Raw genomic sequence first — 16,128 nt, 5'->3', positions numbered from 1 at the left:
CATATATTAATTTAGAGACTTATCCCTACAAGAGTTCAGACCAGAAAGAAGTCTGGGAATTGAGTTCTGTTTGTGGCTGGTAGGAATGGAGAAGAATGGCTGTGCAGCACTGTTTCCCCACCCCCTGCTGCCCGCTTCCAGCCCCAGCCATCTTTCCTTTCTGCCCAAGGTCAAGCTACATCAACCAGAAATCTTTGGTTGCAAGCAACAGAAATCCAACTTCAACTGGATTAAGTGATAAGGGAATTTATGGGCTTTGGTGGCTAAGAATTCCAGTGATGAAGCTGGATCCGGAGGCTGATGGAGGAGGTCATCAGGCAGCCATCTTACTCTTTTTCTTATTTTACCACTTAGTTCTGCTTTCTTCTGTTTTGGCCTCATTCCCATGAGGTGGCAGGATAGCCTCTTGCCCATGAAGATTCATGTCCTCCCGGTGTAGCCACAGCAAAGAAAACTTACCCTCTCCTGAGAGCTCCAGCAAGTCTGGGGTTTGGATTAACATGTTTATCCGTGAGCCAGTCACTATGATGAGGGCCATTAAATGCTGCAGTGTTTTGTATTTTTTTTAGCCTACCTTAATTATTTTTTTTCACCATGCTTTTGTCTTCTGGGCTACACAGCTTACCTGGTATACTATAAATAATGACTTAGAGTCCACTTCCTGTGTGCCATCCATTGAGCCTGACATTTTGCAATTTTTGTTTTCAAAAAATTTTTAAGTTTATTTATTTATTTTGAGAGAGACAGAGAGAATGCAAGGGGGGAGGGGAAGAGAGACAGAGAGGGAGAGAGAATCCCAAGCAGGCTCCACTCTGTCAACGCAGAGCCCTACAAGGGGCTCGAACTCATGAAATCGAGCGGTCATGACCTGAGCCAAAAGCTCAACTGACGTGTTGAACGCTCAACTGACTGAGCCACCTAGGAGCCCTGAGCCTGACCATTTAAAGATATCTCCTTAAGTCTTCACAAGAACTCTAAGAGACAGATGATATTGTTTCCATTTTACAGGTGAGGAATCTGAACCTCAGAGAGGGTAACTCAATTTATATTCTCTGGGAAACATATTTCTGCCTGACACCAAAACTCTTGCTCATAACCATCACGATTCTGCCTTCTTCAGAAGGGTCAGGCCAGCTTGTTAACTATCCTTGCTAGAATGGATAAATGCACATCGTAGGGTGAAGTGCGATCTGTAGAATGGCAGCTCAGCTAAGCTTGTTCTGATCCTGAGGATATTAAATAAAGAGGCCGAGACAGAATGTGGTGGTAATTTCTGGGTCGTGGCTATATTTAATGATATTTTTAGCCACTTTCAATTCATTTGATTCCTATTAAACTCTAAATGAATTAGTTTAGATTATGAAATTATTTTCTCAGCCTAATCCAGTCTCTCCAGGTGTACGTATTTTTAATATCCCACACTCCAGTCCACCTGGGTTTGACATTTGGTTCTCTGATTGCTTTCCGTGATGCAAGGATTTCAATCCCAGTGGATCCCAGCTTGTTGCTAAGGATTTACCTTTGGGCTGCTAATGAATGCAGGAGGTCCTTTCTAGCATTTTTATGTTACTTGGAAAAATCATTCAATATGTGAGAGAGAAGAAAAGATCTCCCTTTTGAAACATAATGTACCTTTTAATCATCTGTGAAAGAAATTCCTTTCTTAGAAATCTCACCCCGGCCATCAGGATGGGAGAAAAATGGGGGAAATCGTGTCTGTTCATTTTAGAGTGAGCCTGCCAACCTTGCGTTTTGCTTTCAGTTTTACAAAAGTGAAAGTTAATGAATATACGCACATGTGCATACATATGTGTATGCACACGTGTGCATAAAGGGAAAGGGCACTCCATATACTATAAGACACCAGTGCATGTTTGAATCTATTTTTTTTTTTTTAAATTCTTGAGCAAGACTAGAGAAATTATTCATACTGTCAGAACCTGAAGCTGTATTTACTTTCCGGGGAAAAGTATTTTTGTGTTCTGTCAACAAGGCCGCAGTTTTAGGATCCTCTCATGCTCCCAGGAATCCGAAACACACATGGGGTGGAAAGGCAGCCTGGTGCTCCTTTGTGATTCCACGCCGGGCTTTTAAAATAGAAACCACTGTAAGTTTAATCAAATAGGAAATGCATACAAAACCCCAGTGTTCTTGGGTAAACTTCAGAATTATTTTATTCACCCTGAAGATCCGAAAAGGTCAGGGTCCCAAGCATAGTTACGAATCCCAACATTTCTTTGTGGTGCTCTGAATAACTGCACACAGTGGAAGAACCTTTAAAGCCACAATATGAAGAAGGCTTAGATGTATTTTGTCACCAAAGAAGAAAGGAGAATGGGATTGTGGGGTTAAACGTGTGATATTTTGGGGGAATATGAAGACTTCTGTAAATATTTAATGAAGTGTTTCTTTTCCTCCTATGGGTTGTTAAATTAATGATGCATTTTATAATCCGTGAGTTCTCAGCACAAACAAGGCATCCGGTTTTAAGTGTGTCTTCTTCGCATTAAAATTTCTTTTGTTTGGTTCCAGTATGCAGGAAAATTTCCGTTAAGTACTGCTGTGTGTTCTCGGCTGGAGTTCACGGGGTTCAGCAAAAGAACTGTGGCTGTGATGGTGGGTGTGGGGAGTGGGTGGTGAAGTATGATTTAAAGAAAAACTCAGCAGCCCAGAAATGTGTTAATGAGATATTAGTGGCAGGAGGTGATTAGCAAAAGAACCTGAAGCCACGTCCAAGGTGAGAAAGGAGGCTGGGTTTGGGAGGGGCACCTGATGAGCCACTGGATTGCTTGCTAATCAAATCAGCTGGGCTATTAGAACATGTTTTGTTTTGTTTTTTAAATGTTCATTTATTTTTGAGAGACAGAGACAGAGTGCAAGGGGGGGAGGGGCAGAGAGAGAGAGAGAGAGAGGGAGACACAGAATCCAAAGCGGGCTCCAGGCTCTGAGCTGTCAGCACAGAGCCCCATGCGGGGCTCGAACCCACGAACTGTGAGATCATGACCTGAGCCGAAGTTAGACGCTTAACCGACTGAGCACTCAGGCGCCCCTTGTTTTATTTTAAATTGAGGCGAAATTAAAATGGCTAATTCTCTGTTATATATGTTATATACATTATGTTAAGTGGACAATTCAGTGACAGTCTGTGCACTCACAATGTTGTGCACCATCATCTCTACCAATCACTCTATTCTATTGGGTTTTTTAATGAAAAGCTGGAGAAGTTTGGGAGATCTCTGGATTATGTGATTGCTTTACATAAACCTTAAGGCACTGACTACATTCTCTTGTGTTGTAAGTTTGTTGTCCTTAATGCTATTTGCCTGAAAATCTTTGACTTAAACTGAGAATTTCTGTGTAATGGAAGTTGATGCACCAGAATCTGACATGTGCTCAGCAGGTGCATTTCTCAGAGGACCGCAGCGAGGTTCTATCACACACCTTATTCCCTCCCATCAGAAGGCACCCCTCCTTTCCCGATTTATTCCTGCATGTTCTAATCGTGAATCAATTGCCAATAATAGGACACAAGAGTGAAAAAGGTGGGTAAGACAGGGCTCTGCTCTGTGGGAGAGACTTAGTTCCAGTTGGAGAGAGATGCTCTGATGGAGGCACGTACAGGTGAAAGGAGAGGACTGTCAGGAAGAATACTTGGCCAAGTCCAGGGGCTTCTGAAGCCAGATGGCACCTGAGCTGAGACTTCAAAGATGAGTAGAAGTCAACTGAGTGAAGGTGGCATGGGAAGCTTCCATAAACACAATGTGAAGAGGTCATTAGCTAACAGTGGGATGGCTAGAGGTGGACAAAAAGTAAAGACCGCTAGGCCACCCCCAACTGACAGCCAGTAAGCCAGTGGGACAATGGAACTCAGATGCACGTTGTGTTCATAGATGGGAAAATCGAGACTCTGAGACATTATCCAACTCTCGAGTAACAAAGATTGGATTTGGATCCACTTACCCTGGCTTGAAAACACTAGGTATCTCCACTGAACCATGCTCAGGAGGAGGGCACAGAGTCTAGACATAATTAGAAAGTAGAATTCTTTAGGTCCCGTTTGAAGGTCTATTTCACATGTGGGGCAAAGCAGAGGATGACGATGCAAATGGCTGGCAGGCTTTCTGTTTCTTCTTGCCCGTGTCCCTACCTGTCTCCCTCTACTCTTCTACTCTCAGTACTTAAGAACATCTTCATGAGGAAGTCCTTAAATATTATATGTCTTAAATGCTAAGGCATGTAAAATATGTACAATAAGATTCCAAAGTCCCAGAATCTGAGGGCAGCTCTAGGTTGTGAGCAGAACAGACACCATGTGTTTTACCTCCTGCTTCTTTCAAGCCTCACCCCCGCCCACCCCCGTCCCACTCCTCATCCTCACCTTCAAGCCTAGTGCAGGATTGGTATTTAGCAAGTGCTGGAAAGACTGAAAAAGGGAGGTATTCAAACAGATTTAGAATGAGCTCTCCTGGGCAGAGATTTGGAGTCAGCAGGTATTTTTACCACCACTCCTTGACCTCGTCTATATCCTCCTTCTGTCTCTGTGGGCAGCCCTTTTACAGTTCTTGAATACACCACATTTCCTTTTAGAATTGTCTGGCAATATCCTGCATTCCCTTTGTGGCAGGCAGAATGGCCTGTGGAACATCCAACCCCGAATCCCTAGAACCTACAAACATGTTATATTTCATGACACCAGGGACTTTGCAGATGTAACTAAAGTTACAGATCTCAGGATAGTGGATCCTGGGTTACCTGGGTGGTGCAGTCTCGTCACATGAACCCTTAAAAGCAGAGAACTTTTCTCTGGCAGGAGGCAGATGGATGCCACACAAGCCTGAGAGATTCAATGTTTGAGAGGTACTTACTTGACCCACCAGTGCTGGAGGGGCCGTATGGAAAGCATGGAAGGGATGTGGAAAGCCTCTGGGAGTAAAGACCACTCTCCCACTCCCAAATGACAGCCAGTAAGAAAATGGAACTTCCGTTCTACAGCCACATCCGACAACCTGAATACACCTGGAAGCAGATTCTTTCACCTGGAACGCAATCCTGCTGACATCTTGATTTTGGCTTTCTGAGGCCTTAGCCGAGGACCCAGTTGTCTTCCTGGACTTGTGATCTACAGAAACTGCGGTCATAAATATGTGTTGTTTTAAGCCACTAAGCTTGTGGTAATCTGTCATGCAGGAATAGGAAACAAATACACGCTTTGTCAAATGGTCTAGAGCGAGCAGTTCTCAAAGTGTGGTTCCTGAAGGTCCCCGAGACCCTCCTCACAGGGAGTCTGTGAGGCAAAAACTATTTTCATAATAATGCTAAGATGTTATGTACCTCTTTCCCTGTCTTGAACATTTGCGCCAATGGTGCAAAAGCGATGGTGGGCAAACTGCTGGAGTCTCAGTTCCTGTCAAGAAGGTGGTGCCACACTTTAGCAGAGGCCATTTTATTTTTCTCCATCACACCCTTTCAGGAAAGAACATGCGGTTTCACTTAAGGATGTTCTTGGTGGAGCAGAAAAATTACAGTTTTATTACGTCTTGACCCTTAAGTCTATGTCTTTTTCATATGCTGGGTGACAGAGCACAAAGCCCTCACACAGCACGCTTGCTGTTGTCCAGCCGAAGATGCTTGCCTCAAAGACACGTGCGCCGTCGTGTTGCATCCTCGATGGGCTGCTTTTTCTGTTTTGTTTTGTTTTTCCTCCACAGAACACCATTTTTAGTTGGAAAACAAAAAGACTGACATAAACTAGAGTTACTCAGATGTGGGTATTTGGGAGATACTTTCTTGAAAATGAAGGAAATGCATCTGTCATTTCAACAAAAACAACTGACAGTGTTTGTTGCCAGTGAAAACATTTGAGCTTTCTAGCAAAGATTAGAATTTTGGAAAACCTAAGTCTGCCGCTATAATTTGACAGATTCTCAATACTTAGTCTGTCTGAGGAGATAGGCAGTGTTATTATACATTAAAAGAAAGTGACTTTTTTTTTTTTTGGTATTTCGAAATAAACTATGTAAGCTTTCGGAACATCTAAATCAGTGAGCGGGTCAATATTTTCCAAGCGATCAGTGTGTGATGTTACAAAGTCACGCATGGGTACAAGAACGTTGAAAATACCAGGAAGGGTTTTTGATAGGGTTTCACGTTCCACATTGCAACTAACCTTTAAGAAACTACCACTTCTTGAGATGTGCTGTGGTGAAAAGAATTAGAACAATTATCTGAGAAGGCTGAAAATCCCCCTCCTTGTACCAACTACATAGCCATGCAAGGCTAGATTTTCCTCGTTGTACTTCAACCCAAAACATCATTACACAGCAGGGTGAATGCAGAATCAGATATGAGAATCCAGCTGGCATTTATTAAGCAAGATGTACAATGCTGCTTGCCTCACTATTTTTTGTCTTTGAAAATTAATGAATGAATTAATTAATTCGTTCATTCATTCATAATCTCTATACCCAACGGAGGGCTCAAACTCACGATCCTGAGATCAAGAGTTGCATGCTTTTCCGAATGAACCAGCAGGTGCCCTGAAAATATAGTTTTTTATGTTATTTTATTTTGAAATATAGTTAAAAAAATTTATTTTTTTTAATTTTTTTTTCAACGTTTTTTATTTATTTTTGGGACAGAGAGAGACAGAGCATGAACGTGGGAGGGGCAGAGAGAGAGGGAGACACAGAATCTGAAACAGGCTCCAGGCTCCGAGCCATCAGCCCAGAGCCTGACGCGGGGCTCGAACTCACAGACCGCGAGATCGTGACCTGGCTGAAGTCAGACGCTTAACCGACTGCGCCACCCAGGCGCCCCTAAAAAAATTTTTTATCGTTATTTTATTTTTGAGGGAGAGAAACAGAGAGTAAGCGGGGGAGGGGCAGAGAGAAAGGGAGACACAGAATCCGAAGCAGGCTCCAGGCACTGAACTGTCAGCACAGAGCCTGACGCGCGGCTCGAATTCATGAACCACGAGATCATGACCTGAGCCCAAGTCGGTCACATAACCGACCGAGCCACCCAGGTGCCCTGAAATACAGTTTCTAAAATAAAAATATTTTCTTTATGTTAATGTGTAATGGGTATATTAGTGTTATGTAAATGAGTTAGTAAATATATTTTAAGTTTCAATTTCAAATTGCAGCAAATGTCGATAGATGTAAACCACAGAAATAAAATATCTGTGGGTTGTCCAGGAATTTTGGAGTGTACATTGTCTACTGAGGCCCAGTGGAGGGCAGACCACACATGGATAGAACTCAGTGGTTCCAAACTCACCCTCCCAGCCAATTTAAGCTCAGAGATATTTTTCCTTTGCCTCTTACAGTTTGGTCCTTGTTGTATTTAAAACAATTGTTGGAGTTTGAATGAATTTGCCACATTTACAAATTGCTAAGTTTTATGTGAAAGATCACAGTTTCCAATTCTTTTGACAACCTGAGGGACTGGCTGCATTGCTTTCACACTTGTGCCAGGGCCCTGGAGCTATGCCCTTTTGTGGATACGTGCTTTCTAGTTTCTCTCCATCCTCACCACACTCTTCTCTTTATGTCCCTTGTTTTAACCTGTTCCTCCTCAGTCACTCACGTGGCTTGCTCAGCTCCTGGGAGCATTTGTGTTTGTAATATCTGATTTACATGGTCTCCTTGGTGGCACGAAATTGGGAAGACCTGAGTATCCTGAGTCTCTTCCACGGCTCCCAGGGGGATGTTATATCACAAGATGCCAAGAGCCCACATCAAGAGGCTGAGATACTAGGTGACCCAGAGAAATTTCTGAAATGGAGGCAAAGGTCAAGTTTTAAGCCTCATTCTCTCAAATGTCCTAAGTATCTACTGCTCAATATGGCAAGTGGGTAGGTATAGTGCCAGGAGATAGCTGAAATTGGGATTAGGAAATGGGCTCGGGAGCCATGGGGCACGTGGGTGGCTCAGTCGGTTAAGCTTCTGACTCGATTTTGGCTCAGGTCATGATCTCACGGTTCGTGAGATCTCTGTGGCTCAGTTTTCTTATCTGCAAAATGAGACTAGTAAGATTATCTACCTCATATGGCTTTTGGGAGAATTAAATGAGATAGTACGTGGCAAGCACTTGGGATAGGACCTGGCACCAGTAAGCCTTCAATGACTGTTAGCTACTATTTCTTTCTTTTTTTTTTTTAATTTTTTTTAACGTTTATTTATTTTTGAGACAGAGAGAGACAGAGCATGAACGGGGGAGGGGCAGAGAGAGAGGGAGACACAGAATCAGAAGCAGTCTCCAGGCTCTGAGCCATCAGCCCAGAGCCTGACGCGGGGCTTGAACTCACGGACCGCGAGATCGTGACCTGAGCTGAAGTCGGACGCTTAACCGACTGAGCCACCCAGGCGCCCTGTTAGCTACTATTTCTATTCTTCCTTTGAGCCGGGCTTCAGTCTGGCTATGAAAATTTAAGTAAGCCGTCATCAGGTTCTGCCAGGCAAACTAGACTCTGTCCTTGTCACCCTACCTCACAGATCCCAGGGATCCTGACATGAATGTAACAGATCCCAACAGATATTTGAGAATGACATGATTAACAGCCATATCCACTTAACTCACCTGTTAAATCTACAATAGATTTGAGATCAATCACGAGGCACATTAACAAGTCCATTCATTCGTTCATTTGATTAGTCATCTCTTTATTCATTAAATATCTATGGACTGCTTATTACTATGTTCTAGGCACATCGACATGGAAGCGCATCTGATGACAGAAACCACCATCAGATAATTCTGTACAATAGGGCCTTAATAGTTGAATCCTTGTTTGTTAAAAACAATGATCCAAGTGTTTCTACGGGACTGTGAAAGAGCGAGTCCTAATCTGAGGGTGTGTCATCTACATGAAATAAATCACTGCTAGCAAATTGCCTGGAAAAGAGAAACACGACTATAACTCTTGGAAAAAATTCTGTAAGTACTCAATTTATTCATAAAACAATACAGTTTAAATATTTATGATTTTTTTCAGTCATACATTTTTTTTTAACCATCATTCCCAAAATGTTGTGCATTTGGCTGACATGTATTTGCAAAGTTAGGATCTATAATTATAACACTGGAGATCATACAAGGCATTTGATTTGCTCATTAATACTTCCGCAACAAACAACAGATCTATTTTGCCTTGTGATTTACTTCCCCAATGCTCTGACCAAAAATAAATTCCTCCTTGTGCCTTTTATACCTGCAAAACACTTGTCCATTTCTCTGTGTGAACATTAGACAAGGGAAACATTCGTTCTGGTTCAAGACTGGCCGGTTTCTATCAAAACAAAACACCTCCACGCAGAACAATGATTCTAGGCATTTCTGCTGGTAGAATTTGCTCTCAGGAGTGATAAAAAGAGGCAGTCAGAAGCCCGACACTAAGCTTAAAGATCAGCTCAGTGGGCCAAGTTTCTGGAGAACCATACCGCATGGCCATCGGCCATGAACAAGTTTCCATTGTTGTGGTCCCACTGAAGACTCTGAGGTCTCTCCTAGGGATTGACATAAAAATGGAACGATCCCCGTTGAGGTCGTGTGATGCCTCCTTTAAGAGGGCAGGGGCTGGCAAGGAGGAACCCTCCCTAGTCTTTTTAAGGAAGAGGAGTGACTATAAAGCAGTGAGACTGATTTGGGGTATGCAGCTTCTGGAATCAGTTTCACTACTTTCTATTCCCACCTCGGAGACAGGCGGGACTTTTGTGCTACCGGCAGGGGACAAGTGCCCTTCGCAAGCAGACGAGGTGCTTCCCTGTTTCAGACGGTCTCTAGGATGAAACCCCAAAGCCTAGAACCTCAGTACTCTTCAGTGTAGACTGCAATGGCGTCACCTGGGACCTTGTTAGAGATGCAGAATCTTGGGTCCTGCGGACCTGTTGCACCAGTCTGAATTTTAACAAGATCCTCAGGTAGTCTGTGTGCACAGTCAAGTCTGAGAGGTGCTGGGCTGAGAGGTGCCCCAGACCCACTTCTAGAAGTCTATGTCTAGGTGAATGAACCTTTTCTTCAGCAAAGAGACCGTTCTTAGCAGGGAGGGATTATAGATAACAACTGCAAAAAACAGTGTGGTTTGTTCGTTGGTTTGTTTTTATTTTAAACATGCAAAATACAGTCCATGCATCTGCCATTTTGAAAAGTCTCTCATCCCGTAGCAGATAAAACCAAATATGTTTTGGCTATCGACATTCGGTAAATGTTTCAAAATGCTTCACAGTGTAAAGATAATAAGAAATTTAGCAAAATTTCGACAAACTTGTATAAAAAACGGATACAGACAATATTTTATTTCAAGGCGACATGCTATAATGTAAAGAGTAAGTTACAATTATTTGTGTTTCCTTGTAAAAAGTCTTTGACAATACAAGAGCTTAACAGATCCAGGCCTCAGGGCTACACATGCAAAAAAAATTGTCAGTTAGTTAAAAATCACCCAAACGTGCTATTTTTTAAGTGTGTATGTGTGTGTGTCTTTTTAAGTACAGGAGTAGTAGAAGTAGTAAATGTTATCAGGAATAGTGTTTCAGAACTCTGGAAAAGCGTGCGGAGTTCACGGCGCTAGTGCTCTGGAAGACTCATACATTTCTGATGAACATTTTGGCTTAATCCCTTTGCCATTGTAATAGTCCACGACTTGATTTGGGACTTCGGCCAACACACTCTTTGCCAGGGCAGCTGGAGATGCCTGCAGGGAAGAAGAAATCACCGTGACTTTGGCACCTGGCCCAAGGAATCTGATCCAGAATCAGCCTACAAGACTGCAGTCTTGCTCTGAGCTGCTACTCTCTCTCTCTCTCTCTCTCTCTCTCTCTCTCTCTCTCTCTCATTCATTCATTCATTCATTCAATCGATATTTGTTGGTCATCTACTCCAAGCAAGAGAGTTGTTAGATTGTTGGAAAATGAACCTTTCACTTAATAATTATATTTTTCATGCCTGTCTCAAAATATAAAGCTATCCACAGCTGAAGACGGGTGAAAGTTGGACAGCAGAATGAATTGTCTTTAAGTTTGGTTCCCAAGTTGTGTTCAAGTCCAGGCACGATGCCAGGGTTTATAAGAGTTTGTGGTTCTTGCCATTAAAGGAGGTATAATCATGACAGGGGAGCCTGGTGTGGCCAAAATGAACTCTACTGTGAGCTTGAACACGGTACATGCCACAGAACAACAGCAGCACGTTACATGGGAGCTTAATAGAAACGTACAACGTTAGACCCATCCCAGAGCTACTGAATCATCATCTGCATTTTGGTGCCCGTAGGGTGATTCCTATGTGAACTGAAATTTGGGAAGCACTGTTCTAGAGTCATTAATGCTCTGGGACGAAAGCACAGAAAACGAAAAGACCAAGTCATATTAGAGGAAATCACAGCAGACTTCCAAGAGGAGGTGGGATTTAAGTTAGGCATGTTTTAAAATGTAGAGAAGAAGGGGAATGACGTTTGATCATTCTAGGGACAGGGAGTCATCTGATGGGGCTGAAAGAAGTGTGTGTGTGTGTGTGTGTGTGTGTGTGTGTGTGTGTGTGTGTTGGGGGATGCAGGATTGTTGGAGTATTCTGTTGGAAGATAAGCTTGAGGCCAGGTGATGGAGGGTCTTGAATACCACTAATTAATGTAGTCTTATTCTGTCAGCAGTATGGTCCCCCTGTATGATTTGGGGCAGAGGAAGGTGGAGGTTGGTATTCTGCATGGACTCTGGAGTCATACAGAGCTGGATCTGACCTCTGGCTCTGGCATTCAGTACTAACTTTCCAGCCTCCGGGCAAATAAAATTGCCCTAGTCTCATTATTAGCTATTATTGAACTTGAAAACTTGGAGCCGAGGGACCAGTTAACGAATGCTTGAGATTCCTCAGCAAAGGAAAGAAAGAGCGTTCGACTAAATGCCGAATGACCTGGTTTCTTGCTCTTTCCTTCCTCTGTGGCTTGCCACTCAGCCATTCAACTTGGCTGAGCCCCTGTGTTCTTGGAGACAAAACAGCAAAGAATAGGGATTGGTTTTATCTCACACAGTTTTGAGGAGGCTCAAAATAGAGACACATATCTTGAAAACATGATGGGGAGTTTTTCTAAAGTGACCTCTCACATTTCAAAGATGTCTTAGCATGTTGGGCACCTGACATCCGTGAATGCTCTGTTAGTTTATAAATGTCTGCTCAGGGTTGTGTGTTACAGCATGGTCCACATGTACACTGGGGTAACTATGAAAGTCATTCCTACTGTAGTTTACTCTCTGGCCACATGTCATATAAAGCCTAGAAAGCCAAATACTTAATTTCTCAGCCTCCCTTGAACCTAAGGATGACCATAGGCCCCAGTTTTGTCCTTTGAGACATAAGGATGTTTCTTGGAAAGCTTTTTTTTTTTTTCCTGATTAGAGGGCACAGACATAATAGGCTTTGTTTCCCTTTCCTCTTCTTTTTTTCTTTAAACTAGAATGTAATTCCTGGAGCTACGGCAACTGTTTTATCATCACGAGACAACAGCAAGGGGAATCACCAAGTGCTTGCCTGATACTATCAAATCACTGAAAAAAAGATGTCAGCAGCTGCCAGTCCCTAACTTCTCGTTACAGAAGAACAATGTATTTGTATTTATACAATCCAGAGTCTCTCAATTTCGGCACTGTTGCTATTTTGGGCCAGCTAATTCTTGGTGTGGGGAACTGTCCTGTGCATTGTGGGATGTTTAACAGCACCCCTGGCCTCTACCCACTACCTGCAAGTAGCACCCACAACTGTCACCATCATAAGTGTCTCCAGACGTTGCCAAAGTTGTCCCTGGTTAAGAACCACTTGTGTAATCCCCTGTTAAGATGAATTTGCTGTTATTTGAAGACAAAGATATCCCTAACTAACGCTGGCAAGTAGAACTTTGTACAATGATGGAAATATTCTATATCTGCACTGTCCAGTATGGCAGTCACTAGATTCATGTGATTATCGAGCCCTTGATATGTGGCTGGTGTGAATGAAAAACTGAATTTTAAATTTTATTTAAAGTTTATTTAAATTTATTTAAACAGCCGCATGTGGCTATTTGTCACTGTATTAGCACAGTTTTTTTTTCTTTTCTTTTTTTTTAAAGTTTATTCATTCACTTTGAGAGAGAGAGAGAGAGAAAGCATGAGTGGGGGAGGGGCAGAGAGAGGGAGAGAGAGAGAATCCCAAGCAGGCTCTGCACTGAAAGTGCAGACATGGGGTTTGAACCCATGAACCTTGAGATCATGACCTGATCCAAAGTCAGACGCGTAACCTACTGAGCCACCCAGGCGCCCCTAGACAGCACAGTTTCTAAATGACTCTCCCATTCTTTTGCATATCTGGGCTGGCTCTGGTGGCTCTGGTGAGCAGTTAGGGCTTGAGGGCATGATCTGGTTGGGAAAAGGCCAAAAAGGTGAACACAGGTGGTATTTGCAGCTGTATTTATTAACTACCCATGATGCCCAGCTGCTGTGCCAAGCTTTATATAGGTACCACCTTCATTCTCCCAATGTATTTGTCATTTGCCTCATTTTACAGATGAAAGTCTATGGCACAGAAAGGTTAAATAACTTGCCCAGAGCCACACAGCTCAGAGTCTGTGCCTTGTCCACTTCAAAGCTTTGAGTTATTATGCAAAGAGAGGCAGTTCATGGGTGACTGGCTTATATGAAATGATACCAGCTCACCTTCCATTTTATTTACTGTGTATTGAATTCAGAGTAGATTCATTTGGATGATGACATAGTTTTCAAACTGTAATCTGAAATCCACGAAGATAAGGTGGGTGATATGCTCCTGGTGTTGTTTTCGTCACCCACAGAGCTGCTGGAGACTCTGTGCCCCAGACACACGCAAGCAGCACCCACTCCCTCACCCTGATCAGGGCGCTTCCCTTGTTGCTGATGCCCCCTCACCTCCCTGCCCACCAAGGCTCTGTCCTTCTTCCTTTTAGAACCTTAAGCTGTGAGGCTTTCCTCTCTGCTGCTCCTCTCTGCTCTGAAATCCTAGAGCAACATTTGAGCCCTTTTCAATCACCCACAGGTTGCTTAGCATGGGAGTTTTCTGCTGACACGTATGTCCCAACTATATAGTTCTCCAGAAAATTCCTCGAGGCCTGGCTCTGTGGCTTTACCATCTCACTGTGGTCCTAGTCTAGCACATGCTGTGCCCATAGAAGGTGCTCCATGAGTGTTTGAGGAATACGAGGAAGCTGGAGGAGAGGCGAGAACTCGCATGGCTCTGTGGCATTGCTGTAGCACACAGATGTGTGTGTGTGTATGTGTGTGTGTGTGTGTTTGCACAAGTGTGTGCATGCAGGGACAGAGAGAGGATGGTTTGGGGGAAGTGATAGCTTCATTGGTGAACACAATTGCAGCAAATCTAGCCTGCTCTAAAACATCCCTCCACCTAGCAGATAACACTCCTCACTGTCCCCATGCAGATGACCTGAGGGCTTGCTGAGCCTCTTTTATTTAGTAAGTGGCTTCATTTGGAAACACCCTCCCCAGGCAAACAGCCTCCTCCACAGCTAGCCCACACCCCCCACTAGTGCCTATGTGCTTTCTGGGGGCTTGGTGTGACTTGGAGCTCCCTTTGTACTCAAGGCTGTAACCAGGGATTGATTTTTGGCTCCTTTAATGATTCTAATTACACACAGTTCTCCTTAAAGGGCGAATAGCAATTGTGTGGCTGTAAGGCTATGAGCAATACCTTATTGTTCAAGGAGCCCTGGAGTGCGCAGGGATCTCTCTAAGTGGTCTCGGTAGGCCAAGAGATGTAGGGTTCAGTTGAGGCTGCTGGGCTCGTGATTTATCTGAATGTTTGCTTTAAAGTCCGTCCCCAAAAGGTGGTAAGCAGCAATTTGTGAAAAGCGTATGCCAAAGGCTCTGACGCTGGCACTGGGACTTGTTGACAATAAACCCATCCATCCTACTTTCATACTTGCCTTACCCAGTGTAGCTGGGGTCCCAGGGTGAGCCCAGTTTGGGATTCCGATGTTTCTGGATGTATCTGATAAATTGGCTAGGAGGGTGAAGGGTTTCATTTGAATGAGGGTTTTGGGCTTGAGGAGAAAGGCTTTTCCAGAAAATGTCAGAAGGGAAAGCTCAAGTTGGATGGCAGAGTGCCTGACCCTAAATAACTGACTTCAGGCCTCAGAACAGAGGGGCTGGAGGGGGAAGCCAAAGACATTTCCAGCAGGGGGATGGGAAGCGTAGGCATTGGTGGTCTGCCTTAATAGTCCAGGTGACAGAGGGCTCTCCGTAGCACGGAGAGGAGGGGGTTCTTGTCATTTCCAAGGGGACCGCTGGGTTTCCGGGCACTAAGATTCTGGAGATTCCCTTCTGCTGGGGCAGCTCAAGTTCAGTTGCCAGGCCTGGGAGCGGTATTGCTGGCACCACACACAGAGCAGAAGGCAAGGCTCCGTGGCTAGCAGGGAGCGGGTGCTCCGCTCTTGAGCGGCCTCCACGAGCGGCATGGAACAAAAGAACACAGAGGACTGTCTGTGACAACACACGTGACGCCCAGATGCAGCTGGAGGAGGCTCTGAAGAACCCCTCAGGGCCACTACCAACACAGAGGGGACATTTGTGTGACTCAGAGAAGGTGTCACTCTGGGCAACAGCAGCCCTCCATGTGCAGGGTTTTGTGTACATTTTAAAGGCGTCTTTTCTTGAGTTAAAAATCATCCCAAATTAGGAAATGCTGAAAACCTGTTACAGAGCAATTTCTTAAGGCCGTGTCAGAGCATTGTCTAGTGGGCCTGCTTTGGGGTCGTCTGGGGACTATGACACTGCTTGACTTACTGTTTGTTACTGACAGGAGCCCAAGGCTGTAAAGCTAGATGTTAACTTGCAGAAAACTGACAAGATTTCTGCCCAGTCAAGAAAGTAATCTAAAGATGATAATTATTATTTTTTAACCCTTTTGGTTATTAAGCAGTTTTGAATCCGCCTAGCAAACCTATGCCAGTATTGCCCACCCCCCTGTGACCATAATCAACTATTTTATACCCTCCTTTGAATAGCTTTGTTATCTTTCTGGTTCCCTCATTAAAGAGTTAAATAAATCTTTCATGCTGTTTACTGTATATTTATAGAGGATTTAGGTCTCTATCATTTCAAAACTATACTTTTC

The 16,128-nt window shown here is 43.8% G+C and overlaps 1 protein-coding gene across 2 annotated transcripts in view; it reads right to left on the bottom strand.

Moving 5' to 3' along the window:
- Positions 1–8,917: 8,917 nt before the first annotated feature.
- CPNE4 (copine 4) overlaps positions 8,918–16,128 on the bottom strand; it is a 493,123-nt gene continuing 485,912 nt past the window's right edge. For both annotated transcript variants that reach the window (XM_078432340.2, XM_060638666.3), the window contains exon 16: positions 8,918–10,693. In XM_078432340.2, coding sequence (XP_078288466.1) covers positions 10,559–10,693 — 135 coding nt within the window. In that variant the 3' untranslated portion in view covers positions 8,918–10,558. The remainder of the gene's footprint in view (positions 10,694–16,128) is intronic.

The sequence above is a fragment of the Panthera onca genome, chromosome C2 (genome assembly GCF_046562875.1).
Source record: "Panthera onca isolate mPanOnc1 chromosome C2, mPanOnc1 haplotype 2, whole genome shotgun sequence".
In the NCBI taxonomy this organism is placed as follows: domain Eukaryota; kingdom Metazoa; phylum Chordata; class Mammalia; order Carnivora; family Felidae; genus Panthera; species Panthera onca.
The sequence above is the reverse complement of the archived record's forward strand: the minus strand, read 5'-3'. Positions and strand labels throughout refer to the sequence as shown.